Below are 27835 nucleotides of genomic sequence, written 5' to 3'. Positions count from 1 at the left end.
GAGATGGAACATAGCACAACTAAATAAACATTTCAGCATTTAAAACTATAAGACTAGATTTTGTAAATAAGCAGCCAGCTTTTGACTTTGGCATCTCTCTGAAAAAACAAACACTGAAAACCCTTCCAGACCCAGAAGCTTCCACTGCTTTTACATGGAACTGCTGATGACTGCCAGCTGCATGACTCCATTGACTCAGAAGTAAAGAAAACAACATAATTACTGGGGTAAGGTAAACTCCAGCAACACGTTTCCATCCTTGAATTCAGTTGGAACGTTGAGATTTGTTCCACTACTTTGATTTGATGTCCCTCGGAGAGCTGGTAAGTTATGCTTCTGTTGCAGCTCTCCATTATTGTGACTGCACAAACACAAACTCCCGGGTTCTCCACCCGCTCTTATAAAGAGAAATCTAAGTCTGAAGCGGCATTTCAAGCTGTTAATATTCTAACTCACGGTATTCAAACTGTGATCCATGAAGACTCAGTTGACCGACAGTGCAGATCAAACATCTCCTTGGCTTGACTAAGGAAAGCTGAGTATACATTAATGGTACATTAGCAAACTTTAAAGAATTTGAGGAATGTCATGTGGATATTACCTGTTGGTGACCAAGGTAAAGAGAGACAATTTTTACAATGAGATACGGTGTATGTTTTTGAAATGTCTGAAAACCAGCACTATAAACACTACTAAGAACATAACTACAGAAAATCAAAATAACAGTGCGGAGTGACCAAGTTAGGATCTCAGTTGTCTTTCTGTCTCTGCCTCTAACAGTTGCACAAAAACATGACAGCTTTGGACAAGAACTCCAATACTGAGGAAAAAGTGTTCAAAAGTGAAGAGGGCTTAGACATGAAACGACTCAAAGGAAACTTTGTACAGATCTTAATGAGAAAAGGAGACCATCACATAGAAAAGAATGGCAAGAATTCTTGTCTGCAGACCAGCAGCATTACAGCCACACAGGAACTCTTATTGTATGGAACAGATTTTGAGGGCTTTGGCACAGCGAGCCCCTTCAAGTCTATGTGAACATGTGATCATAAATTTGTAAATACTTTTAAATACTCATGCTGGTTTGGGGTGTTTTTTTTGGTCGTAACATTACTGTCCCCAACTTTTTCAGTAAAAAAAAAATAAAAAAAATAGTGTGAAATGGATTCAATATATATTTAAGAACAAAACATCGTCTTGCTTAACTGATGAGCATTAAAAAAAAGGCTTGGCTGCCTTACCATTAAGCAACTTAACTCCAGAGAGTTTCATCATCATCTCATCTTTCCCCTTTCTTTTATGCTTTGGCCAGTAAAGCACGTAACTGCAAATAGTATTTGCAAAAGAAGTTTTTCCCATGATAACAGGAGTCAGAAGATGGAAGTGGGACTGCAAAGTAGTACTATTGCTGACAGTTATACCTTTAAAATATGCTACAAAGGCTGTCATACACAGAACTTATTTTACTGTTTCAGTTTACCATTGACAGACACAATAAACTCAGCCTTCTATTACACTTTTCTTACAGACACTAAAAATTATAAACTTATCCAAAGACTCTATCAAATAAAGATAGCCGAGTTCCCGGATAAGGCATGTTCAATTATTCATGACCGAATAATTCTGAAAGATTCATAAAATGGTACTTATTTGCTGGAGAACGTCATGCAGCTACTGGTCATTACTGCATGAGGTGTAAAATTTTATAATTAAAATCCTAATGGTATCAACAATTTGCCTGTTACACATACACAATTTCTTCACGCAAGCTGATTCCTTAGTGCTACTCTATAATGACAGGTGGCAGGTTTTTTACTGGTCAGGCTTTAATCCTATGAGCTCCAGCTCCGGCATCCCCTGGTTCTCTAGCCTAGAAAAGTCGATTTAATCAAAAGCTCTGCTTTCACAGCAAAATTAATGGTTTCAATGTATCTGAACATAATCCACAATAAAAACTAAGTGAAAGAGAGATATAAGGTAGTGATTTTTTTTACGCCCCCCTCTGAGATACAGCTTGATGTAAGCTTTTTTATATTTGGAAAATTTTGCCGAGTAACCAATAACTGTACATTTAGATGTTTTCATATGGTTTAGCCTTTTTTTTTTTTTTTTGTAAAGGCAGCTTAGTTGAATTGTTGGTTAGAATGAACACCAAAGAAAGACTCAAATGCTGGGTCTAACAACACCAACAGCAAAACTGTCACTGAAAATTTTGAGGGTTCAGATTAGCAACAGGTTTGCCTATTTCCAATCAATTTTCATATCAAAGTTCTGAAGAAAAGCACTGCTAAACCAAATCCTCTAAACATTCAGTTCAAAGAAATGTGTATGGAGTTTGGACACTTAAGTTGACTTTGAAGAGTTGCTTCTCAGGTTATGCACCCTCTTTCAGGTCCAGACTGAGATCTGGCTTCATGCCTTACTTTTATAGCGGTCTTCTGAACAATAACACGCAACAACTAGTTTTCTGTTTGCCTGTTTTCTTCCATTACTCACCTGGAGGAAGAGGTTCTGCACACACAAAAAGAATAAAATAAATAAAAAAAATTACTGTATATATTTTAATGGAAGACACAAAGATGAATTCAGGAAGTGCTAAAGTGTCACAGAAACTAAATTAACTGGCCTCTAAGACTTCCACACATTGATATATCAAAGTCAAGGGAGTCATGGCAATCCCTAGTGTATACACAAGCATTCACTGATACAAATTAAAAAAAAAAAAAAATCTGGAGTTTGCAATATGTATGTTCAAAAGCATTTTAAAAGGTTGCTATACAAAACTGATATACTCACCATGGTTACCAAGTCACTGTAAAAAGCCTAAGCAAAAGGTCTTTGACAGAAGTAAGGGGAATTGTCCACCCTTTAACCTTTATATCCAAGTGTTTTCAAGTAATGCATTTCTTAGCTATTACCATTGTGCATAACAAAGTGAGGTTTGAAATCACACTAAACATTGGATAACTTTTTTTCTCTTTAATAAAACTGTTGCAACTCCACTGTCTTCAACAATGCACATATATTTATTTTGAGACTTTTTTTTTTGAGCTGTGATCTATTTCTTAAACATGAATATCAATGACATTTGTCACAAGTTTTGAGAAAAATATCAGGGGCTAAAACAAACAGGCAACAAATATTTTATGGTCTGCTTAAATTTAGGTAGGAGGACGGCTGTGTGTCTGCAGCATTTTACAACAAGATGTCACGCAGAAGCCCTTAGGTTGGAACAGAGCATACTTCTGCAGTTGTAAAGATGAAAAAAATCCTTGAAAGACCCGGCCTTCGATGACTACAAACAGGAGCACTCCTTTCTATAGCTGGTCACTGGGTATTGTAAGCTAAGTGTGGTAATTCAGTAAGTCTCACCACATTCAAAGAGAACCACACAAGTTATTCAGCTGCCTTCTGCTGTTACCTTGAGATCCCAACTCACTTTAAAAGAAACAGCTTTCAATAATTTTACCTTTGGACTGCTCACTATTTTCTGATGTTTCTTGAGTCTTTTTTTCCCATCCAGTACACTGTTGTAACCAGTCAGTCCCATAACCATTGCTAATTAGTTTGCTAAAGTTTACTGCTTCATTTTTTCTCTGAGCAGGCCTGTAAGTCCAAACATATTAAGCAAAACAATAACATAAGTTATCAAAAATGGGGATTAGGTGGGAAAAATTTATTTTGCACAGAAAGGACAATAGCCTTATAACATGATTTTTTTCTAAGTAACTAAACATATATTCTACATGTAATCAACCAAAAAAAAAAAAACAAAACACCAAGAAAACCCACAAAAACCAACCAAACAAAAAAAGCAACAAAGCATGCAACTATGCCTGATTCAGTAACATATAATTTTACATGAGAAGAGCCATCCATTTTATTGGAATTTAACATGTATAATACTTACACAGCTTTGGTCTTAGGGAAATCACACGAAGAATGTGTAAGTAAAAAAGGCTGACAATACTCATTCTGTGCTGTATGAAGCTGAAATTTTGCCACAGATTTGCTCCTAAATTCATTAGACAGTTTAATCACTTTTTTTTCAGCATTAACATATTTCTAAAACATACTGGGATTACTGGTGATTGTGTAATAAATAGCTTTCCTATAGGAGTTAAAGTGCTATTATTTTAGTTGTCTGTAAAACTATTTTAGTATCACACATGATAGCAAGTTGAGTAGCAGTAAGGATCCACAAGTCCATACACATATCCATTGATGTCTGCAGTTTCACAAGGAGTGATATTACTTGCATGCACAAATAGTTGCAGGCTTCAAAGTTTAATGAATTTCATAAGCATACTACTTACATAGGTGGGAATGAAAGTTTATTTTTCCCACTAAATTCCTTGTTTGTAGAAACATTCGGCATTCTGCTTGGATATTTAGGGTTTATAGCTGGGAGCTTTACCTGTGTTAGAGAAATCTTAACTTAATAAAAGGAGTTATGATAAAAATAACCAATAGTCTTTAAAGACTATTTACAGCTTCCTTCACTGCATGAAGAAAAAAGGGGGAAAGAAGTCGTGAAGATAGCACAAAATTTCAGACCTTATTAACACAGTTTGTGTGTTATACTAATATATCCTTTCAATAAGAACCTACATATTATTTGACCATTTTCCCTTTTAAACTTGCAACACAGGAGAACACCCCATAGGATAAGAGATACTACTTGCAGGTTATTGAAAAAAAAAAACAAAACAAAACATCAGGACACGGTAACTATAAGTGAAGTGTATTGCTCTGTAAATTTAAAAATAAAGATACTAGACTAAAGTCTAGTAATTAAAGAGTTAATTAAAGGGCAGGGGGAGAGGAAAAGCCTAGAGAGATTTTGTCTATAGATAGACAAAAGGCGCAAATGTCAAAACGGAAGTCAAGGAAAAATGGGGAAAGACAAGGCAACAAGGAAAGACCTGAAGGCTGCTAGCAAGTCTCGCATGTTGTTTTAATGTTGTCTTTCTTCTCTTGCTATTAGATGAGACAGGCTAGAAAACTTGCAGGTACCAAAACATTCCCTACCGTTCCAATCAGCAAACAAAAAAAAGTGACAAAAGGGGCAAGGGAACAGATCAGAATTTGGGTTTGGAGGGCACCTGCAATCCTATCAGGTGCTGTTTGTTAATTTGCTGGGCAAATTCAGCATTAAAAGCAGACCCTTGTGCCACTACACCCCCATGGTTATAGCTGAGGAGGCATTTCACTTTGACAAGCCTCTATTTCATAGCTGTCCAGTTTCCCAGATAAAGCAAGCTATGCAAGACATTTTTCACATGTTCTTGGTTTAAAGCGTTCTCTCCCTTTATGAAGGAATGGCAACAACATACCCTAAAAATTACTATCTAAATTTATTATACATCCACAGATGCAAAAAACCACATGTATTGTGCCTGGTATATAAAGAACAATGGATACCTGCAGCCAGCATGGAAACATAAAAGCCCTTAGATGAAATCCTGGATCCCCTGCGATCAAGGGAGAAATTCTAGATTACATTCCAAATCTCTCTCTGATGATTTGGAGAAATCATGACCTCAGATGAGTAATCCTTTTGCTACAGCACATACGTACATATGCATGTATGCATATATACATATACATTTCAGGCAAGTGCCTAAAAGAGATGACTTCAGACATGAAGTAGTAGTCTTAATGGTGCCACAGGAAGATTACCTAATGCTGATACTAACCCTGATACCACCCCCAGCTGATCTTCCATCCAGACACAGGTCTGCCTCTTTCTTAAGGTCATAGCATTTTCAACCCAACCCAGCTGGTCCACATGATGCACAGACCAAAGGGTGCTTCCACCTGGGTCAGTAGTCCATCACTTTGCCATGAGCACAAAGGCTAAATCCTTCATGCACTAACACGTCTCTGCCGCTTTGCAAAATTCCCAGAATGAGAACTATCCCTGTGGTTAAAGCTTTAGGGAGCAACTACAGGATCCATCCCAAGGCATGGAGAAACACGTAATGGTCCCCCTGATATCCAGTCCTCCTCTATGCAGTGACAACCATAACACAAGGAACAGTCAAGATTCTAATACTTCAGAACAAAGTGGCACAAAGGCCTAAAGCTCCAGAGCAAGGGCCCACTTGGGAACAGTGTTTTCCAAACTGAGTACAACCGGTACCCTTAGAGGTTAAAGTGTTTTTGCACTTGTCCCTGAGGGAGTCCTTTGGGATTTATTGCCATGATTGCATCACACATCTCTCTCATGAACAACTGCTTAGTCAGGCTGGACTGAAAAATATTTTCAATACGTTCAGTCTCAATTCTTGAAGGAGTACCATCACATAGTCAAACAAATAAATTGAATACTCCTTAGAAACGTGCCTGTGGTGTTTTGGAATACAACTCTTACATTTCAACACACAAGATATACAGTGAGAAAACTAAAATCAAGACTGTTTGGTAGGGCTAGTTCCATTGTCTTACTTGAAGACTCTTCAGGAAGGTACTCTTAAAGCACGGGACAGAAACTTCCTATAAAAGGAGATACAAGAAATAGCTGTGAAAGAAGCACCATGTGATGTTTCAAGATACACGAGACACTTTTCAGGGAACAAGAAAAGTATTGTGAAGGACAGCCATTTCAGAGATGGTGGTGCGGAGGTAGAGCTAAAGCTAAGAGATACAGAATGTGCCTTCTTAGGCACCTAATCTTAAAGAAAAAGGTTTGGTAGGTTCAGGACTTTAGACAAAACTCGACTTCAGCTTCCAGAAGAGCAGTATAAATTATGTATCAGGGCCTCAGCAGACTTGGAATCTGAGATGAATATAGAACATATATTCACTTTGTATTTGGTGATAAATAAAACACGTGGGAACTTTCACTGACACGACTGAATGAAACTGGGTCTTGATCAAACTCCACCCAAACAGAAATGGACCTCAGTCTCACTTTACCAGTTACCACATGGACTTGAATTACACTTACTGTTATCAAAGTTAAATTTGACTCTTAGAGCACTGAAGATAAATAGTTCTTACATAAGGGAGCGAGTGAAAGCACTTCCTCTCCCTCCTAGTTGGATCCTCTAAGAGGCTCTGTGTCAGGCTAAGTTTCTATTCTCAGTGCCTTAAATTTCTGATTGAAAAAAGCTTCACCTACAAGCATCAAGCAAATTATAGTTTAAGCATACATTGCTTTTTTGCATGTTTCCACAGATTAAGTAAACATTCACAGGCCTATTCAGAAATAAGGTCTTCCCATTTACACAAGCCATCATGCAGAATTTGCATTAATTACTCATCTCAGCAAAGACTAAGAACTTTTTTCTTGAAGTGTCCAACATATGCCCCTCTGTTCAAGAAAGGAGGTACTTGTGTTCAAGTACATAAAAGCCTTTCCATGGATTCTCCACAGACCCATGGTAAATGAGGCAAACAAGATTATGGAGGATATTTAAAAAAAGATAAGACTTCAGCATCTGAAACAGGCAGGGACAGGGAGGATGAGAGAGGGACATTTCCAGGACAAAACACCTAGATCATCACAGAAAGGTTTGTTCTGGGCATAGCTTGTGCTATACGTATTTTGTCTTGGATACATCTTCCATTCAAAGACAGCTAGTGCAGTATCTTTGGGGACTCTCTTGCATTTCAAACTAAAACAAACACCTTTTTTGGACCAGTCTTCTGTTCCTTCCTCCTTCTTCTTTCCTCCTTTCCTAAGATGCCTAAACAAGAACTTTGTTCACCAACACTGAATTGCAGGGGAAATAAAGCATAAGACGACAGAAACTTAACTATCAGCTTTCATTCACTCTTAAATATACACACCATACAATGTGACTGGAAACTGCATTTCTAGTTCACATGCTATACCTGCAGCACCTAAGAGAAACACAGCTTTCTTCTCATTCTCTAACTGCAATATAAAAATTGCTTCTGAAATACAGAAACTGGGGTGGACTACAGCTTCCCTTCTATAAGAACCCACAGGCCCAGCTGGAAGTGTCTTCACAAGCTCTACAAAGCATCGTCACAGAGTCTCTCTCCATCTTACCTTCTTTTTCTCTGTGTTTTCTTTGTCCTCAGCATCCCGCTGCCAAACGCTTTTCATATCAAAATCAAAAGGCCCTCTTCTTGTCTCATAATTGTTACCATGATGGTCACCAGCCTTAAACTCTCTGTGAATCATATAGTCTGGTAGAGAAGAAACGTAGCTCCTGCAGGCAAAGATTTAATGCTTGTTCGTACAAGGGATACATATCTTGCACTTTAGTGCAAGGTGAAGAGAGAACCCAAGAAGTTACGCAGGGTCTCAGCAGACTTACCGTGGCTCATCGGTTGCTGGGGATTTGGAACAGTGAGTATACCAGTCAGGTGCAGCATATGCTGCTGAAGAAGTCTTCATTGGCACAGAAGCGTCGTGCTTCAGTAGGTCTTGAGAGAAAAAGACAAAAGCCACTACTTTTCTGACTTCTTATCTGGCTGCAAAAGCATTAGCTTTGTTTTCAGGCTGCTGTTTTATCAGGAAGAAATGCTTGCTCTATTCAGTAAGGATCATTTCTCCCCTTTGATAAAATGGACAGTCAGAACCTTGCAGCATTGCATTCCACTTGTACGTTGTTTATCTTGCTCTAAATGCTTTGAAATGTTTCTACCCATCTGTTAATTCATATTTCTGGATTTGTCACCCTGCTCTAAGCGTGTGTGCAAGGAACCTGCTGAAGTCCCTCAAGCCTCCTTCTTCCAGAAAGGAAATGGAAAACTGTAGATCACTTTAGTACAAGAACAGAGTTATGTACAGCACTGTAACAAACTGAATGCCATCACAAAAACCACTTTGTAAACCTCTAGCAAACTTTCTGATTATGCTTTTTTGTGACATCATTTTCACCAGACTGCCACTTAAATGGCCCAAGCTTAAATTATAAAGACACCACACAAATGCAGCTAAACCATCATCATCTACTTAATCGATACACAGTGCAAACAAAACTACGCATTTTGCTAAAAGGTACCTATACACAACAGATTGCAAGGATGTCTCGATAAGGTGACCTCTTATGTCACATTTGCTATCACTCATTTTTTCTATAGGTTAATTTCAAAACTCTAGAGGATTCTTCTGTAGTGTCTCCAAGAGCATTCTACTACCACACTCAAGCAAAGCCAAAGAAAACAAAGGAAAAACAAACAAGCAAGGGAGATGCTCACCAGGTCGGCCTCCTTGCTTTGCCAGCCTGACGTAAGCTGAATCAGTCTCCTTGATCCACTTCCTGCGGCACCCAGACACGGCTTCATGGGGAGCTTTTGCAAGGTCACCAAGACCCCGAATCTGGGATGTTGGAGGAAGCATGGTCTTCGAGGTTACTGACTTCTCTGGTCGTTTCAGTGGCATGTGGTATTACTGTCCTGTGAGAACAGAAAAGAAAATATTTATGGTAAAATCTAACTGCTAGCATCCCATTTTCAGGCATCAAGCCCACCTGAAACTTGAGCAACATACTGCATTTCCGCTTGGAAGAAGACCAGGCTCGCTTTTTCTGGGGGATATAATACATGCAACTTCTAGAGGATCAGATGCAACAAGGAAATACCTTGTTTTTGAAACAGCATTCAAGTTTTCACGGGAAGTGTTCCCATACAGGGGATCATGCGTCTTCATGCAGAAAACTACTTCCAAGGACACCAAGAGCAGCCAGAGGCACAGAAGACAGCTGAAAACACTTTTAAGCCTTTGCTTTCTTTTCCTCCTCACCCGTTAACAAAAGCAAAGGCAGTACCTGTCCGTCTGCAGGTCTTCATTTGTAGACAACCAGACCCAACCCCCAAAGCACCCCAAATTAAAAAATAAACAAACAAACAAAAAGCCCCACCTCAACAAATCACCGTACCTCCCGAGAGATTCCTTTCCCAGTTTCTAGTGCGCAAACAGAAAATACACATAAATCCTCATTAACGGGAAGATGAGGCGGCAGACAAGAAAGCCAGCCTAAGGAATCACTCTATGAAAGGTGCCCAGGACACTTACTGAAGCGGGTCCGAGCGCGGCACACGCCGTTTCGCGGGTGTCAGTAAACTACCTTACGGCAGGCATCCCACTGGGGAGCTCTCGGTGTGAGACACGAGTGCTTGCTATGCTGAACCGCAGCTCCAGGACACAAAACGACCGCGACCAGCCGGGGCAGAGAAACCGGCTACAGGAGCCAGCGAAGGGGATGCCGTTGCCCGCAGCTCCCTCGCTTGCCCGCCGAGCCCCCTTCTGACGGCAGACGGGGGCAGGCCTCAGGGCGGAGCGAGGCTCACGCCGGGAGGCAGAGCGGGACAGCCCGCTTGATGCCCCCTCCCCTCCGCGGGAGGCTGAGGGCAGCACCGCCGGGACAGGTCCGGGCTACTCCCGTTCCTCGCAGCCGGTGCCTGGCTCGGGGGGAGGCGGGGAAGCGCACCGAGCCGCCCCCGCCTGAAGAGGGCCCCCCGCCAGCTGTCCGCGGCGGATAACGGACCGCTCTCCCGCTGCCGTCCGCGCCGCCCGTCCCCCTGGCAACAGCGCCCGAGGCCCGCCCCCGCTCCCTCCTCAGGCGAGCCGCCGCCATGTTCTTCTGGCCCCGTGGGCAAGCAGCTGAGTCCCTCGCCCTTTCCTTTCCGTCCGCTGGCTGTGCTGGGATGGCTCTACCTCTTCCCACCCTGTGCTGGGAGAGGACCTGAGACCTCTCGGGGTCCTAGCTGTGCTTGGGTCGCCCCTGAGGAGCTCACACAGTGTGAAGCACTGCGTGACCGCATTGCAGGCTGTCACAAAAATGGCCCTCAGGGTGCAAAATAGGGGTATTCCAGAAGTGCATGCAGCCTGTTCTACTTATTCCTTCAGTTTCCTGGCTTCCTAGGCAGTTCAACTACTATTGGGCAGGTTCGTGCTGCACTTCCAAGGGTGGTTTTGTTACAGGTCCTTTCGTGATACCACCCTGAGAAGTTCCATTGCTGTGAAGCTGCTTGCTTCGTACCCACAGATTGAATTTTTGAAGTGGTTGGCACACTGAAGTCTGGGGCAGGAGGACTCTAATACCGATCAAAACTCAAAGAACTCAAGTCATCGCAAGCAAGCCAGTGCTTTGCTGAAACCTGTGCAGGCCCAAATCTGCCTAATCATTGTTCTTTGTCAGCTGGTGGCATCCTTTGCACTCCATCACAGGTGACAAAGCTCTTCCTGGAGCTTATGTAGCTCTTCTTCCAGGGCCAGGGTTTCACTCTGTGCTTCTCCTAACTCATCATTGTTGACCCTAAGTCGATACGGGCAGCAGTCATTTCTCAGGGACCATGTTGTCCCAGCACTTGCAGCCTGACATAATTCACAAACCCAGAGAGCTCATCCTGAAATGAGAAAAAGAAATGAATTGCCTTTTCCTCTCTAGCATACGACTGCTGACAGAGTAGTGCTGCAGCGACGAACTTGTTCAACAGCTTAACTTCCAGGTGCCCTGTGAGTCTTTTGACCTATCGTGGTCAAGATGTTCTTATCCTGCTCTACCTCATTTGGCCATAAGAAGAGTAAAGCAAGGAACAGCTACCAGAGGCTTCAGCAAATCCATTGGCAAGTTCTCACCTGCTTTGAAGCATATGCTTCCACAGTCAGAAGACCCAGTGGTGTTAGTGTGATGTCTTGTTGCCTTGTCTAGAAAGCCACTGAAACAGAATGGCCAGCCTGCAGGTTCCCTTCTTGAAGACCCCTATTTTAGCTGAACTGGAAGGACCAGCACCCGTTGCCCAGGTGCAGAACAAGCACCTCCCACAGAGCCCATTTCCTGGGAGGTGATTTCTTAGGACTTCTCTGTCCCATAGTAAAGAGAGCAGAAGGAGTATAAGAAGTTACAGTAAATGTCTTTAGATAAAGGACTCTCACCGAGTCAGTTAAATGGGCTGGTGATTCACATTTTGTAGCAGTTGGTCAAATTTCTCTCATTAACTCATCATGACACTCCTCTGGGATCCATATCAGGGCATGGGAGTGACATCGCGATTTAAGGAAGTAAGCTGGAAGATGTTAGGGATGTAAACTTGGAGGAGATATCCAAAGCTATCAGCACTGACCCTGGACCATGAATACATAGGAAACTAGGGTGGGGAGCTTGATCCAGTGGAAATACTTGCTGCAGCTGCTCCCACTGCTAAGGATCCAAGTCCAGAGATGGTGGTTACAGTTAATGATTGCTGCTTTACAACATTCCTTATCAATACAGATATCCATCTGGGCAGATGTTGATGGTAAGGATGGACAAAGGACAGCTTCCACTTAGCAAACTACTAGTTACTATTGTAGGCATCAATCAGCAAGTCACTACCCACACCCACTGGCCAGGGCTAAGTTAATTCTGTCTAATGGATGTAGAGTCCACCTGACCTTACTCTTAGATCCCCGAAATATGCATTGATGTATTTAAGGGCCAGTTGTGGGTGGACTTGTGGGGAAAATTCCCATTCCTATTCCTCCTACCATTCTCCTGTATGGTCTGTAAAGAAATGTAATGGTAAGTGGCAGCTAACAGATTATAAAGCCCTGAATGCTGACAACAAACTGCTCCCAATCTGACTGATAAAAGTCAAATCTCGTAGTTAACATACCTTTCTATGGATGGCAACTATAGATGTGGAGGATATGTACCAGATGCAGATAGGGAGTGATTTGCTTCCACTTGACAGGGACTCCACTATATACATTGACTCCCTTAAGGCATGTTTTAAACAGTCCGACTATTGCTCATGTTGTGTTGTCTGTAGAACTAGAAAGATTAAAGTTACCACAGGAGGTCGCTGTTGTGCAGTATATATGTGTATCTGGCAGAGTGATGAGCACAATCATATGACTTTTGAAAATGTGCTGTTAGCATTTTACAAAGGGCTAGTAGTGATTGAACCCTTGACCCAGGGAAGGAGCATAAAATTACATTGCCAATACCTATTCTTAAACCTATGCTTGCTGGTAAAGCAGTACCTTTAAGTGTACCATGTAAGACCCCTGTACAAAGGTGAGGACTGTGTATCTATCATCATGAAACTGTACATAGCTTAACTAAAATAAAGTTACTGAAGTTGTAGAGCATATAGGAATGGTCATTGAATACATGGAACCTCTTTGCTCTTCTGTCCAGGATGCTCCTGAATTTAATGCCTGTCAAGCAGATGGTGTCTGGTTTACTGATGGGAGCACTTGCAAAATACAGGGTAAATGGCAAGGAATGGCTACTGCTGTATTTGTAGAAAAAGAACCTGTAGTGACTGAGTGAATAGAAGGGTTTGCTCAATTAGCTGAGCTCTATGCCATATTGGGCAAAGTCCCCTTATATCTCAATATATGGGGAAGCAAATATTGGGAGCAAATATAAGATAATGCCAGCTGTCTTCCTGTTACTTCCTGTACTTCCTGTACTTCCTGTTACATAGGGCATGTAGCAGCATACCAGAAAATGATCGTGTCCTGGTTTGAGGTAAAATAGAACTAATTTTCTTTTGAGTAATTTTACTTTTCAGTTCAGTCTCTTCTAACTGAACTGCACTCTCTGAAATTAACAGTGTATTTTTCAGACAGTGTCTGCTTCCAGAGTGATAAGGTCTGATGTTTATAGTTGATACCAAGGAATGGTATGCAGACAGGCTCTTACTTATACTTATTGCTATACTTTATTGCTTGTACTTACTGCTATAACAACTAATTGATGCTTATGGATGTAAAATGGGGAAAACATGAACAGTACTGCCGTGAACTTTTAATAATACAAGACCCTCATACAAGTGATATCACCTCAGGTACCTGCTATTTATGCTAAGTGTATGATAAGTGCATGGTTATACTTTAGTGAAAATTGGGTTGTATATGTAATGGTTTTGCTTTGTAATGTTCTGTGTAATGACAGGATGACTTTATAGAAACCAAAAAACTAATTCCACTAATGATGGTGGAATATTGCTCTACAACTTGGCCATCACCCTTAGGACCAATATGGGACATGGTCCATTCTCAAACTGAAAAATTGGAAATTTTAATCACCAAATATAAAAAACCAATTGCTTATCAAAACCAGATGACTTGCTATCAGGTATGATACTGATGAGATTGTCAAGATTGCAACAGAAATTGAACAAACTGCTAGACATCATTGGTATGATGTTTTTATGGGTTATGCACCATCTGCAACTGGCATATTGCATCTTATGTTGCATCTGATGCTCATAGTATTGTTGTTCTGTATTTTATTTATTTTCTTTTAGTATGTTTATATATCCACATTTATTGCTAACATCACCATGTTGAAAGTACGTTACCTAATAACTAACTGTAATGCTAGACTTCCAATGAAAGTGTTCAAATCTTTCCCCTACCCTCACCCTCAGTGCAGCAAGAAGAACATTACCTGCACTCACTGAGGCATGGGATTTACTAGACTTTCGGCCTATACCAAGTGGTGGAATTTGGGTGTTCACTTGACTCCTGCACAGATTTTAGCCTAACACACAGCTCATGCTAAAGCCTGATGTATGGTGGGAGCAGTGACATTAGATTAAAGTGAGAGCAACATGTACACTGGATGAGTGAGTGAGTTTGTGAGTTAGTGCCTATGTCAGTTAATGATTTTGTGAATTAATGAAGGTATGGATTACAGAATTACCAAGTTAGACTAGTCTGTTGAAAGGGGATTGAGCCCCTGTTTGATTTTTACCTAATGAGGTAATGAAATAAAGATTCATACATGGTGTACATTGTCCTTTAAATTTGAGTGATCCAAATGAACTCTGACATGCGTGTCATCCAGAATCTGCAACACGACATTGCTGGCACTCTATTGACTGTTAATTTAGCCAGGGATAGGTTTTCATTCAATTGGTTTCTGTCCCCTAAGTATTGCTTATCTATAATAAGACAGAAGTCTTTATAGGGAGCTGACACCTGTAATAGTACTATGAAAATTGTAATTTTATGTTGACAATAAAAGAAAACTTATTTCTAGTTTTGTCAAGCTCTGATGACAATCTATGGATTGCTTTCTCCTCTGTATACTCCCATAGCATTAAACATAGTAATTTATTAGTGCAGGGAGAAAAGATGAGAGGAATAGAAGAGCTTTGCTTTTCGTAACTTCATTTCCTATTTTTGTGCTGGGCGGCTTACTGAGATATCAGCTTTCACTGAACAAAAAAATTTCCTTCCTCTGAGAGACTGGAGTAATGCCATCATACTGCTTCTTGCTTGACAAGTGTATATTAACTTAAATGGTTTGTTTCATCTGCTCCTTCTGGTGCCTTTGTATTAACACCAAGCAATGATTAAGAAAGGTCTCTTTTCTATTTTCTTCCAGCTTTAGAAGTCACAATCACAGACATACTGTATGGTAATAAGGTATATAATTTCTACACAATTTTTTTTTCCTACCAAAGGAATGAGATAGTTAGTCATATGCTCACCAACATACTTCATCTCAACAGAAACACTACAGACAAGGGTAGTCAAACTTAATTTCCCAAACATGTATCTCTCTCTGTCTGTGGTAGCCTAAGCCATTCATAATTCATGTTTCTCTTTTTTACAAACTGTGTTTTGCATACAGTCAGGTGAATGAAAGCATGTCAGTTTTCTGTGCAGGATAATTTTCCTGAGAGAAATTATATAACTTAATGAATAATTTTCAACATGCATTTTTTTCTTAGAATTAAGCCTACAGTGTCATTGGTGTTTATGCCAGGAAGTGATCGTTCCTGAGCCAGTTACTGTGCACCAGTTTTTCTTCATATTGTTCATTGCCAGAGTAAACAGCGCAGCCTTACTGAACACCATGGGGAGTGAACCATGGTTTGGTACCTGTTCAACAGCCCTTATAGCCATATGAGCAAACTAAACCATATGAAAGAGTGACCCTGGAACCTATTAATTGGCATTCCTTTGGTCCACACTCTGTGCTGACTGTAACTAACGTTACCTCTTTATAAATGTGATAATATTTCTCTTTCTACAGCTTGAAAGTTATCCTTGGCCATCCCCTGTGTTTTCCTCATGCTATTGCTCTCATGCTGCTGTGGCCACGGCCTTGCACCTGCAAACCCCAATACTCTTGTTATAGCAGGTTCTCACAGAAAATGGTTGCCACCAGTGTGAGAATCACCCCTTCTTTCCCACTTTTCCTCCTCTTTGATTGTAGCTTTTGGTTTTGATTAAGGCGAAAATACTACCTGGGCTGAGGAATGGAACAAGTCATCTTTTTCTGATCATGTAGGTGTGCTGCTGTTGGTTCACTCCTTATATCTCACGACCTCCAAGTGCATGGCCAGGCAAAGATCACCCGGAGCACTGTGGCTGGTTTTTATTCAAAGAAAAGACTTTAATAGAATAAACACATCACCTTCCCAGAGGAAAGGCCCACCCTAACCCATTGAAAGAAAAATGAAGGATGAAGACAAGAAGAAGAAAAAGAACAAGCAGCTGTGCCAAGCAGTGCAAAAGCAGTGGGAAACCCAGAAAGAACCTAAGGTGCTGTGCATCAGGTCCAGCTCAGTGTGAGAGCTGCTATAGGCCAGTGGGGAAATAGCCATAGGCTCTAATTTCAGACAGGTGGACTGTTTTATAAATCTGGAACTGATTTATAAGCCAGAGATGCAAGTCGTTCTCCTACCACTCAGTCATCAGGTTGTTTTTCAGCTACAGCTGTGTCATACTATCCACACACTTCTTCACAGTTTTTTTCTCCAAAGACACATCTGGGCAGCAGGAATTTCATGCTGAATGGTGTTGGTGACTAGGGATTAGGCAATGCTCAGCTCTGATGGCCTAGAGTGGGAGGAATGAACTGTTGCGACCCCTCCACAGTGGCCCTTTCTTTCAAGACGACTTTGTTGAATACTGTGGATGTTGAAATTAAGCTGGTGCACAGCAGAAACAGCTTTTGCTGGGTGAGCTCCCTGGCAGCAGGTGCTTGGAAGACAGTTATCACCTACAGCTTGGTGTCTGTGAAGAAATCCCAGGCGGTACCTGGGACACTTATACTTACTGGTATTCAGATTGTACCTCATAGAATCATAGGGTTGGAAGGGACCTCTGGAGATCATCTAGTCCAACCCCCCTGCCAGAGCAGGGTCACCTACAGCAGGTTGCACAGGAATGCGTCCAGGCGGGTTTTGAATGTCTCCAGAGTTGGAGACTCCACCACCTCTCTGGGCAGCCTGTGCCAGTGCTCTGCCACCCTCAAAGTAAAGAAGTTCCTCCTCATGTTTAGGTGGAACTTCCTATGTTCAAGTTTGTGCCCATTACCTCTTGTCCTGTCACTGGACACCACTGAAAAGAGCCTGGCCCCACCCTCCTGACACCCAGCCTTTAAGTATTTATAAGTGTTGATAAGGTGCCCCATCAGACGTCTTTTTTCCAGACTGAAGAGACCCAAATCCTTCAGCCTTTCTTCATAAGAGAGGTGTTCCAGTCCCCTAATCATCTTGGTAGCTCTCTGCTGCACCCTTTCCAGCAGTTCCCTGTCCCTCTTGAACCGGGGAGCCCAGAACTGGACACAGTACTCCAGGTGCGGCCTCACCAAGGCAGAGTAGAGGGGGAGGATGACCTCCCTCGACCTGCTGGCCACATTCTTCTTGATGCACCCCAGGATGCCATTGGCCTTCTTGGCCACAAGGGCACATGGCTGGCTCATGGACATCCTGTTGTCCACCAGGACTCTCAGGTCTCTTTCCACCGAGCTAGCTGCTCTCCAGCAGGTCAGCCCCCAACCTGTACTGGTGCATGGGGTTATTCCTCCCCAGGTGCAGCACCCTACACTTGCCCTTGTTGAATTTCATAAGGTTCCTCTTTGCCCAGATCTCCAACCTGTCCAGGTCTCTCAACCTGCACAGCCTTCCGGTGTGCCAGCCACCCCCCCCCCAGCTTTGTGTCATCAGCAAACTTGCTGAGGGTGCACTCTATCCCCTCATCCAGGTCATTCATGAATATATTGAAGAGGACTGGACCCAGTACTGACCCCTGGGGAACACCACTCGTCACTGACCTCCAACTAGACTCTGTGCCCCTAATCACGACCCTCTGAGCTCTGTCTTTCAACCAGTTATCTATCCACCTTACTGTCCATTCATCAAGCCCACTCTTCCTAAGCTTCCCTATGAGGATGCTGTGGGAGACCATGTCAAATGCCTTGCGTAAGTCAAGGTAGACCACATCTACCACCCTCCCCTCATCTCTCCATCCAGTCATGCCATCATAGAAGGCTATCAGATTAGTCAGACATGATTTCCCCTTGGTGAATACATGTTGAGTACTTCTGATAGCTTTCTTTTCCTCCACACGCCTTGAGATGACGCCCAGAACGAGCTGTTCCATCATCTTTCCAGGGATGGAGGTGAGGCTGACCGGCCTGTAGTTCCCCGGCTCCTCCTTCTTGCCTCTTTTGAAGACTGGAGTGACGTTGGCTTTCCTCCAATCCTCAGGCACCTTGCCTGTCCTCCAGGACCTTTCAAAGATGATGGAGGGTGGCCCAGCAATGATTTCCGCCAGCTCCCTCAGCACTCTTGGGTGCATCCCATTGGGGCCCATGGACTTGTGAATATCTAATGGATCTAATTGATCGCTCAATTACACTTTTTGTGATCCAAGATGAAACATTTTCTGCTTCAGTTTTTCTTTTTAAACAAAGGTGCTCAATCACTCCTTTGTTTCATCTGCTGCAAAATTTAACTGGTACAATATGTAATCATCTGGAAGAGGTCTACTGTTCTTTTGTTTGAGTCAGATTCAGACAGAAAATCTTCAGCAGTCATAGAAAAATGATCAAGTATAAGGATATGCTGATTTTTGGTTTGCACAAGAGGAAGAACTCAACTTTCTGTTCAGCTTTAAAATGTGTTCCTTCTGCTGAACACACAAAGTTTATTATATATGAATATTTTCTCTTTTTTCTCTCTATGCAAGCTAATCTAATAAAAAATATACTACTGTCTCTTAGTTCTCAATAAGTTCTCAGATCTTTGACTAACACCCAACTACCAAATTTTCCAGGAACTGTGTTTGGGTTGCATCTACAAAACACATGAAGTCTTTATTTGCTACTTCTAAAAGCTTGGCGGAAATGGATGTAAATCCAAAGTTTATTGAGATTATCTCACAGGAAGATAGAAATTTGGAAGACTATAAGCCTTGCTTGAAGCTGCTGTTGCCCACTTTTGGTTTGGGTGAAACTAAGTCTGCCCACACTGGAAGATCTGAACCACGGGATTCTCTCCAGGAAACACATTTATAAAAGCTTTAATGATAACTGCTGTCAGAGTTCTGAAATATTTGTAATGAATCATTCAGTGCTACATATTGGCCTCCTCTTCTCCCACTGAGTCATCATTTTCAGTAGGAGTAAGCATGGGCAAAATGAAATCTTACAAGCCCCTTTTGCCTTTCTCTGATGATTGGTCTACTGAACATCAGAATTAATTAAAAGGCTTCTAGTAGGAATTGAATTTGGCAATAAGAAAAGGGTAACTATCATCAACTTCAGTGGTAATTGCAATAATGAGAACATACAGGAAAGGCCGTCAGTGCCAGATAGAATATACAGATAAATCTCAGGTGTCAAGCTTCAAAATTACAAATGAGAAAGCATCTGCTTAGTTGCTAAGAGAGCTTAACAACATTTGAAATTCATTAGTCATCTCCCAGATAAGCCTGCAGGTTCTATATATGCTACAACTGAAGTTCTGCATCTGCTAAAATACCTACTAGCTAAGCTGAGTCGGGATGCTGAAACTAGAAAGAGCAGCAGCGAAGTCCCAAGCTATGCCTGATTTTCCCTTAGACAGCGGCGTCAGTGTCCATGTTTCTGTCATGAACCTGTGGCTTGCCCACTCGTTAGGTGTGCTGAGGGTTCACTTTGCCCATAAAAAGAACTTAGTCTTGCAGCTGCAAGGAGGAGGTATATTCTATAGGTACATAGATATTAGCAGAACATAATGCTAATTTCTGGAGGCAACAGGACAACAAGCAAGAATAACCATGAGACTGTGGATCCATTAAGTCCCAGGCCTTCAGCCTGCCTTGTTTCAGAACCACTGAAGCAGAGCTCTAACTGTGGCTATGGAAGAGGTGTTCGGGAGCAGTGCTGGCACTTTCACCAACCCCTCTTGGAAAAAAAAGGAGGAAAAAAAAAGGAAGAAAAAAATTTGAATAGCTCTTCCGCCATCTCAGGTGCCTTATGCTATTCGTGGAGAAAGACACTGTGTTAATTCTGTTGTTAACTTTAAACAGTTCCCTGGTCAACATACTGGATTTGGGGCTACTTTGTGAAGTGCCTAATTCTCCTTGTGCAATGCACAGGAATCATAAGTACATAACTCTGATTGATAGCTTATATTTCTAGGGTTTTTATTACACCTAAATCCAAATTCTGAGCCATAGTCTCATTTCATTACCTTTTTGTAATCTTCATAGTATAGAATGCTTCATTTAGTATGCGTCTGAGTGTACAGCATCCCTGTATTATCTGCAAAATGTGTAGTCTCAGGCAAACAAGAAGTTTTACCGAAAAAACTACAGGGAAAAAACACACTGTAGAATGTCCAACTGCTTCTAAAATAGCATCCTGTAAGAGCTGGTATAAAACCCGGAGAGCAAAATGATGCCAGTAAATTCTCTGTGGTGACTCACAATTGGGAAGGTGTTAGAAGTTCTTCAGATCTTGTTTTTCTTTCGTTCAAGTACAATTCTTTCAATAACATGGTTGCACTAACTCCAAAAACTGAAAATGTGTATCTTAGCTTTTCCATGCAGTCCTGTAGCCTTGATTAAGAATCGTCTCTGATGTATCACTGTGGTTTAGATTCACAGATGGGAGCTAAGTTTCCTTAGCACTGGCTGTGCTGAGATTTCGAGTAAACGTGTAAATTTTGTTACTCTTTAGACAGTGTTGTTCCTGCCCTGACTTAAAGGAATAAGGACGATATATATGATAAAGTCTGAAAGATTGGACCTTAGAGTTACGAAATTTTTATTCATTTGTATCACTGCACAAGTGTTTTGCAACAAACTAGAATTCTAAAAAGGGACCACCTCCTGTGCAAAGTACTGACTGGACCACATAGGGTCCCCCTATGGCTCCAGTCCACCTGAGTCAGCCTCATCTGTCAAACACAAACACACATTGAAACAAGTTGCCCAAAGGTGGTATGGAGTTGCTTAAAACATAACCGGACAAGGTCCTGAATAACCTGATCTAAATTGACCCAGCTTGGGGAGGCTGGCAGTGGAGGAATAGATGACCTCCAGAGGTCCCTTCCAACGTATATTATTTTATGAACTTCTTAATCCATGTAAGCACCTGGTGGAACAGAAGAGCAATATGCAAGAGACTTTGTACCATTATGAGCAAAGTGATGGTCTTGAGCTCTTTCTAGATAACTTTTAAGCACTAGATTAACATTACGCTTCTGGGTGGGAACTAGTTTCTGTCAAGGGCAGCTGAGTGGGCAGGAGCAAGATCTGAGGTCTATCTGCTCCTACCGGTGTTGATGTGTTTTATCAGCATGGGTTTGAATGTCACATTAGAATGGCTTTTCCCGCTCATATAAACAGTGAAGCCAGACATTTGGAGCACATCTCTGAAATTCATCTTGTTCCTAGCCCTGCTGTGAGCAGAAGAATGTCAAAGTTGAGTTTCATGTAACTTCAACATGTTTTATATTAGGGAGATCCTCAAGTTACAAGGCAGAAAATCAGGAGTGGTATTCATCTCTTATCTTTTAATCTTGCAAGGAAATTTAGAATGAAGTTACATATTTTGCCAATTACCCTGAAATGAAAAAATAAATATAGAGTAATAGACTAGAAATCACTTGCTGTGACTAAAGAAGTAATAGGTCATATCTAAGTTATTACTGGCATTTGATAGTCTCATTTTTAGTTTGATTAATGGAATGTGCTTATATCAGAAATGATCAATTCTAATGGCAATATGGGCCAACAAAGAAGCTGAAATAATTCCATGAGTCTAAATATTAGAGGCATTAATGAATATTTAATATTAACTGCCAAGAACTACAGAAAAAAGGCAAGCTAAATATGAAATGCTGAAAGAATGAAGAAATTGATGGGATTATGAGCTTTAAATCTAAGATTAATATACTATTTGAATAATTTTGTATCTGAACTAATTTAAAAAATATTGTTTCTGCTACTTCTGCATTTGGGAACAAATCAGACTTCAATTCTGGGCAAGTTAAAACCTCTGTGAGTCCTAATGTTTCTATTTAACAGCTGCTGAATAATTTATAGCATGACGTCTTCTCTGTTTTCATCTAAAAATAGTAGTAATTTAATAGCAAGTATAACTCTTTTCATTCAAAATATCAATTATGCCCTTTCTGGAAAGGAAGCTTATCTGTCTGCGTACTTGGACAGTAGGAAAAAATCTTTAGAGGGTCTCTTTGGATACAGAAGTCAGGGAAAGGGTCTTTCAGGTGGACTTTGAGGAGCCAGGAGACTAACTAGTATTCACAGTCCTGTGTTGGGTTTCCATTAGCAAAAGAAACTGGTGATAGAATCACTTCTTTCATGTACTCTTCTTCATTAGTAGAGACAGTTCAAAACATAACTTTTCCTGAATATACTGGGAACTGACTACTAAGAGTTTCCTTGTTTATTATACAAAATCCTCTCGATCGATGCTGCTGAAAGGACTCTTCTGCCACAGTTCTAGCAGTTTGTTGACTGTTGACTCAGCTTTGTCTCTTGTGTGTATGTCTGATAACAAGTGCTTCTGGCTGTTTGATACAGTAGGAGGCACCGGGACATTTCTGAGAATGTTCTCCCTGCTGACCATGCTGATGGAAGGATGGTCAGATTGCTCTGCAAGTTGCTGTGTCAGTGCAGGACACAAGAAATCATAATTGAGTCGGTGTCTAAGTACCTAGAGAATGGAAATAATAGCTTTAGGTACTACAATACTTCAAGGGAACTTATATACTTGTGTCATTCATTTTTTGCATCTTTTGCTAGTATGACTCCTGTTTTTATTTTTGTGTTCTTGATGAATACCCTTTTCCCCCATAACAGATGAAGCTGGGGAATTTGATAAAGAAAAATTCTGTGAAATTTCCTGAAAGTAAATTTTTATTGGCCTAGAATAATATTGCTACAGCGCTTGTTTCTTTTCAGTGATTCAGAAGCTCATGTGAGTCATCCATGATTTCAAAGACAGTCCCAAGAGCTCAGTGAAGGAAATATTTTGGCACCGTTTAACACTGCTCTGTCCTTTGAGTCCTAGATGAGATAAAAACAGTAAAAAGGAACACAGCAAATGAGTGCCCTTGGAATGAATAAAATGACATGCATTTATGTCTTTTCTTTAATATCTTGAATTTTAATGATACTACTGAGTATGAGATTCTCTTTACATTTTTAATTATAAAGGAGAGCAGATGGTGAAGGCTTAGCTTAAAGTGTTAATTAAAATAGCTTACACAGCCAAGCCTCTGCTTGAATAAAGTACATCAGGAAGATATAAGACATGAGTGAGTGCCCTATTCTAGTGAATTATTCTTAAATAAAGACATCTTGGAGCAAATTCATCAGAGAGACTTAATATCCTGTCAGTGGAATCTCTTCCTCTTGAGTTCATGAGGCAAGCACTAGACTACGTGTCCTAGATGTATGTTTCTGGAAGTGAAAACAAGTCTAGATTCACTGGGAGGATTTGTATACCTGACTACCCTAGAAAGCATTCAAATAAAATGGATCTTCAAAAAACAAGGCTTCCTCACTCGCTCTATGTATTTGTTGACAGGCATATGCAGGATCACTTCTGTGCAGGCTGTGTGGAACTGAAGGAATGCCAGTACTCCTTTGGGATTCATCCTGTTAATTCATACAGGTGACTCAACGCAAGAGAATTGGTTCAGAGACAGCGCCTAAGCCTCCCACCTTCGTAAAAAACAGTCTGAGGGTGGTAACTGTCAGTCTACTATACTCAGCTGTTGGAAGAACTCAGCTTGGTTACAGAAGACCCAGTTTACATGCTTTTTTTGCTTGATTTGGGATAGAGCTCCTTAAGCCCTCTGCAGCACATCATAGCCACCTTGGTATTTTGTAATCAAATATGACGTTTTTCACTGGAGCAAGGACTAGAAGCCAGTTGCCCATACATCCTTTGAACTGATCATTGGACTAGTCATACACAGAATCACAGAATCATAGAATCATTCAGGTTGGAAAAGACCCTTCGGATCATCGAGACCAACCATCAACCCCACTCTACAAAGTTCTCCCCTACACTATATCCCCTAACACCACATCTAAATGACTCTTAAACACATTCAGGGATGGTGACTCCACCACCTCCTATTCATTACACTCTCTGAGCCAGTACATTTTTAATTGATCTGTAAAAAAATGAAAAACAATCAAAGAGAGGAATAACAGGTGTCTATTTTAAGTATTGGGTTTAATTTATTCAACCTGATAGTATCCGTTTTACTTTAACACCTCAGCACTTTCTACCATATGAAACTAAACAATAGCAATAACATGGTTTATGGCCTTTCTTTGCACCCAGACGCAGTCATTTCATGTTTGTTTTAAACATAAGTTTGGTCCAGGCAAACCCCACTTCTCACATTCTGAGCTTCCTCAGTTTTTTAATTTATCAAAATGTGTTGATTTGAATTTAAGCAGCAAGTATCTGATAGTTCCGAAAACTGAGCCATGTCTTATTTACCTTCTCATAAGCTGAAGTAGACTGTATTAAATAACAAGTATAGCTGAAAATAAAAAATTCAGCATAAGCATGGTATCAGTCAAACTATGTAAGAAATTGTCTTAAAAAAACCCCAAACTTGACACCTCTTTCTTATATGAAAGTTGAGGAAGTTTTCACTGAATAGACGTGTATGTAAAAGATAGAAACCTTTTATTTTTCATTTCCAATAGAGAGATTCATCTTTTCATTGGAACTTTTTGGCAAAAGTACTAACTTGTGATAGAGACAAGTGGTCAGAAAACCCTAATCTATCTGTATTTCTGCTTTTGGAGAACATGACAGATGGGTGCAAATGTTGCTGATGCAACATCGTATGGCCATCTTTAGAAGACTTTGGCAACAAAACAATGGGTTGGGAATGATACAGGGAAATATATCTCCTCTCCCACAAACTCCTACTGTGTTTTACGCAGTCGTCTTTAACCTAACATCTCCTTTTAAAATAATGTCCACTCTGCATCACAAGGTTTCCCTTCTTCTGTTTCCCTTCTTCTCCCTTCCTCCAGTGGCATTCTGAACTGCTATACTGGTGACATCAGAAGCAATGAAGATTGTCACTGGGCTGTCCTCTTCAGTTCATTTTTGTGCTGTAAACAGTTTTGAGCTGTGGCTTAAGAGTATAAGAAAAAAATATAGCAACATTGATGTGTGCCATCTTTAGAGCGTTAGCTTAAGGGGAGAATTTTTCCCCAACCAGGTACTGTAAACATGCGTATATAGCTCTGCTTTTTAAATAGCCTTTATTAAAACAAAAAAAGATGGGGAAGAACAATATCTGTGTCAATCCTTTACGTCACTTATATTTGGTAGATCTTGGCAGTAAGACAGAAAATGTTAAGGAACACCTGGTAAGAAAACAAAATGTCAAATGCTTTCACTGCCTCTCCTTAAGGGCTCAAGCTCTTGGACCTTTTTCTTCTCTGAAAGGTTACTGAATAATGTCTGTGTTAATAGCTCACAGTTTGTCCTTCCAGTTAGAAAAATTGTTCTTATACCTTGGCTTGCTTAAAAATACAATTGGCTACAGTCTAGAAACATAACCAGTTAACTACCTTCATAAATGTAGGTGTTTGCTGATCAATATGTGAAGCAAATACCCATTTCCTTGAATGTTTCTTCCCTATCCATTTTTCACTGTTTGCACATAAGATTTCTGTTATTCTTACTGAATCTCTAGTAGAGATTCATACGTCAAAGAGATGACTCCTTTCTGGGCAGGGTTCTGCTATCATCTGCCTTAACTTGATGTCAATGAATGCTCATTCGTCTTGAAGTGCTGAAAAATTCTGGACAATTGAAAGTTGAACTATGCTAAATGCTTGCAGTTGATTCCTGAGCATAAGAAGACCTAGGAGTTAACAATTCCAGTCTGGAAACTTCAGCGTCGAGGCATTGTGGTAGATCCCAAATGTATCTCGGCCTATCATAAACTGGAAGGTGACATGGAGGAGGTGGCTGTGGTTCCTGGCAGGGAACGAATGAGGGAAGCACATGAGAGAAAGCATTCTTTCTGACTAAGAATTTCAAAGCAATTTCATTGTTTGAAAACAACCTACCTGGATTTTCTTGTGAAAAAATCCTATGCAGAGCATACACAAGATGGAGAGCTGCATTTTCCCTTCAAGCAGTTTTCTTTTCCCTCCTGTACTTTGATCAAGTGCTCCGATGTTACTGTTCTTACACTGTTCACCCGCCTGTAACAAGCTACAGTTATGAGTAACTTAGGGTGGATTTTGTCTGAGCTATAGGAATGTCTTTTAGATGCTACAGTAATTGTCAGAAAGTAGCCTAGATTTCAGATTTTGATAGGTTTTTATAATGAGTGAGTACAAATTGGGAGCCCCTTCTATTTTAAAAACTCTCTACCAGACTCAAAATTTTAACAATATATTTTTGCAATGAAATCAAGTGTCCACCAGGAACAGAATATTCTGCCTTCTACATTTTAGAAGTTGGGAAGGAGGCTATTTATCCTCTGTCATTTCCTACTACATCCTTTCATTCCCAAAAGACAGTCCCTACTGTCTCTTTCAGATTGTAAGCGGAATTTGACTGCTATGACTTTAGTAACTTACAAGCTGTAAACAAAACTCTCCTACCTGGTGTTCTGCACTTTCAAGCCTGCTTAGAGCAAATTAAGTATTGCAAGGAAAAAGTCTGAGATAACTTGATATGAAGAGGTTTTGTACTGTACACTGTGTGAATTTTTCTCCTTTTTTTACAGAACTAAACAAGCTTACAAAAAGTCACTTCAGAGCAGTATTACTTCAGCCCAGTATTACATGGAAAAATTGATGTGTTTTCACCCAAAAACAAAAAGGCAAGTAAGCGCAAATGTATTATTTCACCCACAAAACACCAGCTGTTAAGCAGATTCTTCCTAAATCTCACCTGATGCTTCTATTTCACTTTACAATGGGAAGAATACAATATTAAAAATTACTTTATAAATTACAGATTTATTGCAGAGTTTATTCAACCATTTCTCCACGAAATTAGTTAGCATGCAGTGAGAACATGGTTCATGCTGCCTTAAAATGGAAAGGATGTTCTTCCTCCTTCTTTATTTAGTGAGAAACAAAAGCTGTACAATGCTCTGACTTCTGTCTGATCTCTACAACGTCATCTGCAAGGTTGAGATGACATAAAGAAACAAAAGCCCCTTCCATAGCCCTTGTCTCCTCACTTTGTCAAAAGCAGACATCAGAATCAAGTATTCTTGTTATGATGATGCAACTACGAATGAATTAAAGTAAAAATGAAAATCTAATTGTTAAAAGTTTGCTTTCAATCCACATTGAATACAAAGAAATTGTCTCCATTGAGAAAAGTTAATTCTTTTAAGGAATAAATCCTTAGAAATAGGAATGTAAAATCGTAACTTAAACCATATTTTAAGCACAGATTTGCAAAATAAATTCATGACATGAATATTACTTCACAGAAAGCTAAGAGGAGAGCTGAAGAAGACTTGCAGGAGGCATGGAAAGTAGTGTGTATGAAGGAGACTAGACGGAGTTTACTAGCAGAGATCTTTGAAGAATATTTTATTTTCATAATGGTCTTTTCACAGCACTATGAGGTCATAGAATCATAGAAAT

At 40.5% G+C, this 27835-nt stretch overlaps 1 protein-coding gene across 4 annotated transcripts; it reads right to left on the bottom strand.

Annotated features, from left to right (window-relative positions):
- Nucleotides 1–1265: 1265 nt before the first annotated feature.
- C2H7orf57 (chromosome 2 C7orf57 homolog) lies at nt 1266–11643 on the bottom strand. Of its 4 annotated transcripts, XM_074573579.1 has the most exons (7): nt 9998–10503; nt 9181–9378; nt 8295–8403; nt 8024–8186; nt 4317–4417; nt 3470–3606; nt 1266–2511 (listed from the first exon to the last, which is right to left on the bottom strand). In XM_074573579.1, the coding sequence occupies exons 2-7, from the start codon at nt 9362–9364 to the stop codon at nt 2489–2491; spliced, it is 717 nt and encodes a 238-aa protein (XP_074429680.1). In that variant the 5' UTR covers nt 9365–9378; nt 9998–10503; the 3' UTR covers nt 1266–2488. The 4 variants fall into 4 exon arrangements, with proteins under 4 accessions (XP_074429680.1, XP_074429679.1, XP_074429677.1 ...); XM_074573578.1 differs by lacking the exon at nt 9998–10503 and adding an exon at nt 11564–11643 and having other exon boundaries at nt 1266–3606; XM_074573576.1 differs by having other exon boundaries at nt 1266–3606; nt 9998–10455.
- Between the last annotated feature and the right edge of the window lie 16192 nt (nt 11644–27835).

This window comes from Larus michahellis, chromosome 2 (genome assembly GCF_964199755.1).
Source record: "Larus michahellis chromosome 2, bLarMic1.1, whole genome shotgun sequence".
Taxonomy (NCBI): Eukaryota; Metazoa; Chordata; class Aves; order Charadriiformes; family Laridae; genus Larus; species Larus michahellis.
This window is presented reverse-complemented; position numbering and strand designations above follow the sequence as displayed.